Genomic DNA, 7,500 nt, shown 5'->3' with positions numbered 1-7,500 from the left:
AGGCCTCCAAGCTGTGAGTATTTGCATATGTACAGAATGATGCACACAAACCATACAGGTAATTAGCATTTAACTCTTGGAACAGGTCTTAGTTTAAATGTTCCCATTTATATGATGGGAGCCCACTAGTCTACTAAAGGATATGTTCAGGTGTTAAGAGCAAAAAATTCCTTGTTAATGTCAAGAGACAAAATATATTCTGATCTTTCATTTACTGCATTTAGCATCTTTCACCAGGCATGATAAGCCTTCTTTCCTTGGGTTTGGCAATCAGTGTTGATTTTGAAGAAACTGTGTAGTCTCAAGTAGCTACAACAAATCTAGAAGGTTCCATTAGCCTCAGGTGCTAAAACTATGGTGACTTGCACATGGGACAAGGTGTCAGCAATGTGTGGATAAAAACAGACCCAATTGCAGGTATAGTGTAAAAATAAACAGAGACTTGTCCCCCACCGGAACAGGTGCTGGGCGATGTCGCAGGACACCAAAAAAACAAATCAAAACCCGGCTGGTGACATCGTCCGCCGGCAAGAAGTGAGGTGCCGTCCTCCGCAGGAAAAAGGAAGCGAAGTGGCATCCCCCATCAGAACAACCGAGGAGCGATGTCATACAAACAACAAAAGTCCAGGGATAAACAGGGCAGAAAAAAACAGTCCGGAAAAAAATAAATACTCACACAGAGTAAATGGCGGAATCCTTCTGTCAGCGATACAGGGATAAAAACAGACCCAAATGCAGGATAGCATAAAAATAAACAGGTTTATTAAATGAAATAAACAAAACTGGAACAGAACATGACAACAAAAGACATGACAAACGACATGACAGGAGACGTGACAAAGACAACAAGGGTTCCGCGCCGCCGTAGGCAACATGGCATGGCTAAATACACACGACAATTAGACATAATTAACCGGTGTGCAGAGGCAGGGAGGAAGAGACAAGGGCGAGGCAGACACATGACACAGAACATAAACAAACGCACATGGCCAAAGTTCGGGCTGGATCCTGACATAAGGGTCTTTTTGATTGCTGAAATCTGAGCCCTATCTGATGTACAAAAGTCTGTGTTGTGGTGGAATTCCAGTGTCAGAGGCACATAACAAAGTCTTTTAGTCAAGTCAAAAAGGATTTATTGTTATTTCAACTATATACTGTATAGCTGACAAAGTGCATAGTACAATGTCATCGTGCCTATAGGGACAAAATATATTGTGTCCTTCCAACGTGCTCAAAAAGAAATGCCAAAATATTCAGAATTGCTTCATAAGGTTCATCAACAAAATATGTGGGTTAATCTTTTCTTAAATCTCAGTTATTCCTGTAACATAGTTTAGAATGGAAGGACTAGCAGGGCCTCAAGCCACTATTTAAAACGTTGAGTATGATAGACCCGCTAGCCTTTGGTTCTCAAAATACTTGCAAGTGGCCAGGACTTCCGCACCTGAAAATAACATGATTGTGTTGCCCTATCCTCCATTTGTTGGGCCTCCTTTTTCCTGCACAATAAGACCAGCTCTATCTATATGCTGAGGAATTTGTCACTGTGTAATATTTCTAGATGTGGCCTTGCTATGCATGAGTGTTTCCAGATATCAAGTGGCATGACACGTGATACCTAAACATTTATTCCTTTAAACTGAATGGGGCAGTGACTTGACTAGATCTAGGCTGACATCAGTGACCTCAAGCAAGCAGTACAAGGCAAGTGGTTGAGCTGGTGGAGGGAAGTCCAGTGGACATATTCCACTCTTGATCAAAGTGTGGCCATTTATGGGTCGTGCAGGACAAAAGATTGTGGCTGTTAACTAGAATGTCAATATATAAAGTCCTTTGGGTCCAGAGTTCAAAAGCAGAAAGAGATCTGATTTTAATCATCAAATAATCCAAAGAGATGATTCTGTAGGAATGACCTTTATCTTCTACTAATTTAAAATGTTCATTCATGTTTGAATCAATAGCCAGTAGACTATTAGAACTCAGGCACTGGGTTGGTTTTGTAGTTGGTTCAGAGCAAGCTGACCATTCATTCATTCATTTCCTACCGCTTATCCGAACATCTCAGGCAGGATACACCCTGGACGGAGTGCCAACCCATCACAGGGCACACACACACACTCATTCACTCACACACACACACTACGGACAATTTTCCAGAGATGCCAATCAACCTACCATGCATGTCTTTGGACCGGGGGAGGAAACCGGAGTACCCGGAGGAAACCCCCGAGGCACGGGGAGAACATGCAAACTCCACACACACAAGGCGGGGGTGGGAATCGAACCCCCAACCCTGGAGGTGTGAGGCGAACATGCTAACCACTAAGCCACCGTGACCCCGCAAGCTGACCAAATAAGGCCAATATTAGTGTGAAGGGATAAGGGCTTCTCAACACATAGATGACACTAACTTATAAGAATTAAAGCTGAAAAGCCCTCAGTTTTAAACAAGAATGTATTTGCTCTAATTTTTGTCACACTGAACGCTGTGTTTGTGTGTGCATGTACGTGGAAGAGTGCCATTAGTGTGTTTCTAACCTTTATTTGTAATTTTTAGAAATGTTTGTTGGATTGATGTGTCTTAGAGGAAGTGGAGCTGTTGTGTGAACAAGTAATGTGGTGTGTATGAAGAGGACAGGCATGTTACCCTCACACCACCTGAGGCTAGTTAAAGAGCACCCATGTCCATCTAAGATCCAGGATCCAAGATCAATGTCCTTCTGAGACATGAGGTCTTTTATGAGGACACCTGAGTTTGTAATGCCTTGACTCCTTTCTAACCTCAGACAGCCTCCTGGAATTTGGCACCTGCATGCAGAGGGGTCAAGAACTCATGCACTGTTTGCATGAACTAAAGATCTGGTAGACGTCCAGCAGTATGTTCAAAGGTGTCAAGGTAGACCATTATGTCATTGCCAATCGGAGTCTTGTTCAAGAAAGCAATGATGATGTGAGGAGTAAACAAAGATGTCTGCCACTCACTGACGAATATTTCTCGGTCCTTTTATGAGATGAAGGTGGTTGGTGCAGTTAGGTGTCAGGGGAACATGAATTATTTTGTTTAAGTCAGTCCAAATATCACTGTCCATGGTGCTGAAGCAGTGATTTGGGGGACAGTGTTACTATTATGCCAATACACACTGATACACACTAATAAACTCTGAGGTCTAGTATACACACATGGAATAAACAGATTTATTGAATACAAACATTATCAGTTTCTTTATGTACTAAATCATGTATCTCTGTGTGTATGTTACAGGGTGTACATTATTATGTTCAGGTGTTTGCATATAACATGAAGGGATGGAGTGAACCTCAGATATCTGTACCTGCCTGTGCTACTCCATCAGGTAGCTCACACACACACACACACACACACACACACACACACACACACACACACACACTATAGTACCCCACTTACACAGTCATATGTTGTAAGTTAAATATACATAACCTGTGCAAGCCTACAGTGTGTGTATTTGTGTACATTTTCATTCTTGGCTTTAATATTTGTTTCACTGTTCTTAATGTTTGCAGGGACAGTCACTCCTTTTCCTTCTGGCATTTTTAGGTTGTGTGTGTGTGAATGTATGTGTGTGTTTGTGTTTTCCATTTCAACTCCCACTGGAAATATTTGCATGTCTATGAGAGGGCTGTAAAGTTACAGACAGAACGGCTCTTATGCACCCGCACGCACACACACACACATGCATGCACGCACACACATGTGCACACACATGCACAATTGCACACACACATGCACGCACACAGGCACACACACGCACACACACACGCACACATACAAACGTGCACATGCATGCAAGCATATGTACAATACTTCTTATAAGCTGCACATACAGCTCTCTCTTACACACTCTCATACACACATACACACACTGGTGGGTGTGAAGAGAGGGTCTGTATTAGGCATTCCGGGAATAGAGGGTTTGTGTTTCCCGTCCCCAACTCCCCCCATACACACAGGAGCACATCATCCTGTTTACCGTCTGTGTGTGTGTGTGTGTGTGTGTGTGTGTGTGTGTGTGTGTGTGTGTGTGTGTGTGTGTGTGTGTGTGTGTCTTACAGACAGAGTGAGACTTACATAAACGCATACTTACTAAACAGCTGACTGTAAGAGACACATATTTTATGTGACTCACCTCTGAAAGCTGATTGGCTGGACAGCATGCACCTCACACACACACACACACACACACACACACACACACACACACACACACACACACTGCATGTAGGTAATAATAATTGGAATTAAATATATATGACCTTACACACAGTGCCATTCTTTTCTAGGATGGAGGGACGTGGATGGTCGTGTGCCAAGGTTAAACAGTCTCATTGAGACGCTGCTCCAGATCCAGAAACAGATTAAACAGTCGCACCAGCACTGTGTGTGTCATGGTAAATCCCCCTCCTCCTCTCAGTATGTGTTAATGTCACATTATTCTGCCTTTTTATACCTTTTTTTAAAGGTGAGTGTTTGTCTTTAAAGGAAGTGGACTAAATGCTAATGAAAAACCTTGTCTTAAAAAAATCTTTGGATCTCAGAGGCAAGGAGGCAATAATCTGTATATGGAACTCAGAAAATCTACTTAAGCAGCTCTGTAACCCAACTTTAGCTTTAAGGAGCAAATAGATTATACTGAATATCAGTTCCAGACACTCAGTACTGTTACTTCCTCATGCCATCTTAGGGAGTTTTTTACATTTACAGCATTTAGCAGATGCCCTTATATCCAGAGCGACTTACATTTTTATCAATTTTTTTTTCACTAACAAAACGCGGTTGTAGCTGCCTCTCTACATTACTACGATAGAAAAGAGGTGTTATTTGTGTAGTAACAGCGTTTAGCTCAGGAGTTATTGACTCGGGAAACTCCAACCTGTGAATATGTGGCCAACTTTACTTAAGACGCCGAGGCGCTTTTTTCCTTCTCGATAGGTGAGTAACGTTGGTTTTGCTTTGTTACACAGAACTAATATATGCCTTTGTCCTTTACATCATTATGCTTGTGTGGCATTTTTGCTTGTTTGTTTATCTACAATCGTATTGTTCTTCCCTTCAGCTATGATAAAGACACGTTTCTTTCTGTTAGTCGCCTGGGTTACGTATGTATGTGTGGGCGGAGCTATCGATACAGGGGTGGGACCCATTTGGGTTAGGGGCGTGTTTGTTTTGGTGATTTTATATGTCAACATTGGCTTTCAGAGACCCTACCTTTAATCCCCAGGTATCTGCAGAATGCTTTCCACACTCTGAATGTGAACTGTGGACCCTGGTGTCCCTCAAAACATGTTTGAAAAGAGCTTGAGCTGTCTGCATGGCTGACGGTACCTCCTTCAGTGGTATTAATTTGCACGCATCGGAGAACCTGTGAGGTCACTAATACAGTGGTGTAGCCATGGGAGTGGGGAAGAATTGTTATGCTAATTTGTTACTGCCAGGTGGGACCATGGGTGTTCCTCATGCTGTGCTTGCCTGATCTCTTTCAGTAAATCCCACTGCACAGAAGCCACAACCACAGATTTAGGCAGGATGGATTCCAGGTCATGAGCTCTGCTAACTGGATCGTGATGGCAAGAGAGGGCATCAATCCTTCCATTTTTTGTTCCTGGTCATTAGGTTATGGTGAAATTAAAATGGGTGGTAGGGGATAGGAGTAGCACACAGTTATGGCATTGAGGCCTTGGTAATTGATGCATGCCCTGAGCCCCACATCCTTATGCTGCAGCTGGGGAGGTAAAGGGTCTGATACAGCCAGTGGTGAGGCCCTATACAATAAATTGTTCCATGTTACCCGATTGGTAAAATTGATCTGCACAATGATTTGTAAACTAGAAGGAAGGCTCACCTTGGGGTTGCAAGACTTGAATTTTTCAGGGCGGTTAGTACACTGATGACCAGTGTTGCCACAGTAAAAGCATAGCTGTTGAATGCTTTAAAATTGATCCTCTTGAGTGACTTGGGCCCTACCGAGCTTCATGGGTTCTGGTGGGGCTGCACTCGATTCACCCCTCAAGGTGTGAAAATGCTGATGTGGGATGATGTGTCACAGAAACCCTTTGCAATGGTCGGCAGCTCCATTAAACGTGTCAGGCAGTGACATTCTGGGAGCTTCAGGACAAGACGCAGGTTGTGAGGTGCCTCATTATCTGAGGTATTATATACAGTAGGTGTCCCTAGTGTTTTAAAGCACCATACGCTGTTCCTGGTCGGCTGCCAGAGCTTCTCTTTGTTGAAGAACATGTGCTTTACGCTAGGCCACATCTGCTGGATTTAGGGGAGGCGAAGAACGGCAGGCAAAATAACAGTGAAAAAGTAGTAGGCACAAATACAAAATACCAGACAATCCATAAGCGAAGCAAACACATCAAAAAGCATAGAAGCAAAACACGTGATCAGGAGAAAAAATCCACAAAAAAGGGCAAGAGTCAAAACACAGTGAAAGGCAGTCAAAAAAGAATCGCAGGTAAACAATACTGTGTGTGTGTGTGTGTGTGTGTGTGTGTGTGTGTGTGTGTGTGTGTGTGTGTGTGTGTGTGTGTGTGTGTGTGTGTGTGTAGCTGTGCAGGTTCCATGTCTGGCTAAATCCTACACAAACATATAGATTCTTTTTTGCACAGCTCCAGTTAGACTCTGCTATACTAAAGAGGAGATGTGAACTCCATGTGGTGTTTGAGGACAACAACCTCGTCATCACTACAACATTTATCAGACTGTATATATATAATCACACCCCCAGTGTCACCCAGATGAGGATGAGGTTATATAATCACACCCCCAGTGTCACCCAGATGAGGATGAGGTTATATAATCACACCCCCAGTGTCACCCAGATGAGGATGAGGTTATATAATCACACCCCCAGTGTCACCCAGATGAGGATGAGGTTATATAATCACACCCCCAGTGTCACCCAGATGAGGATGAGGTTATATAATCACACCCCCAGTGTCACTCAGATGAGGATGAGGTTCCCCTTTGAGTCTGGTTCCTCTCAAGGTTCCTTCATTTACCATCTAAGGGAGTTTTTCCTCCCCACAGTCACCTGAGTCACCTCAGACTTGTTCATTAGGGATAAATACATACACATTTATATATAACTAATATTAATCTGGGATTTTGTGTTATATTAATCTTTATATTATTCTTTATAATAACATTTTGTTCTATGTTTATGTTCCTGTAAAGCCGCTTTGAGACGATGTTAATTGTAACAGCGCTATACAAATAAACTTGAGTTATATTGAATTGAATGTAAACAATTCCTGAATAGCCAATACGCCTTTGGAATAATAAAATTAAAAGTTTCTACACATAAATTGATTTCTGAACATCACACGTTATTTAGCCATATACAAAGATTTAGATTTTCTAAAAACGTTTGCTGTTAAACCAAACACCTAAAATAGGAAGTGGACTCGGTGGTCAAGGTTTTGAGCTGTAGTTACATTTCGTCCTCAAAATTCCAG

The 7,500-nt window shown here is 42.5% G+C and overlaps 1 protein-coding gene across 5 annotated transcripts in view; it reads left to right on the top strand.

The window, feature by feature from the left end:
• Window positions 1-7,500, top strand: part of LOC113647398 (ankyrin repeat and fibronectin type-III domain-containing protein 1) — an 88,345-nt gene that overhangs the window by 71,286 nt on the left and 9,559 nt on the right. For all 5 annotated transcript variants that reach the window (XM_027154103.2, XM_047811508.1, XM_027154100.2 and 2 more), the window contains 3 exons: window positions 1-13; window positions 3,263-3,353; window positions 4,321-4,428. The exon at window positions 1-13 is cut by the window's left edge and continues 85 nt beyond it. In XM_027154103.2, the coding sequence (XP_027009904.2) occupies window positions 1-13; window positions 3,263-3,353; window positions 4,321-4,428 (212 nt within the window). The remainder of the gene's footprint in view (window positions 14-3,262; window positions 3,354-4,320; window positions 4,429-7,500) is intronic.

Source organism: Tachysurus fulvidraco, chromosome 3 (genome assembly GCF_022655615.1).
Source record: "Tachysurus fulvidraco isolate hzauxx_2018 chromosome 3, HZAU_PFXX_2.0, whole genome shotgun sequence".
NCBI lineage: Eukaryota > Metazoa > Chordata > Actinopteri > Siluriformes > Bagridae > Tachysurus > Tachysurus fulvidraco.
The sequence above is the reverse complement of the archived record's forward strand: the minus strand, read 5'-3'. Positions and strand labels throughout refer to the sequence as shown.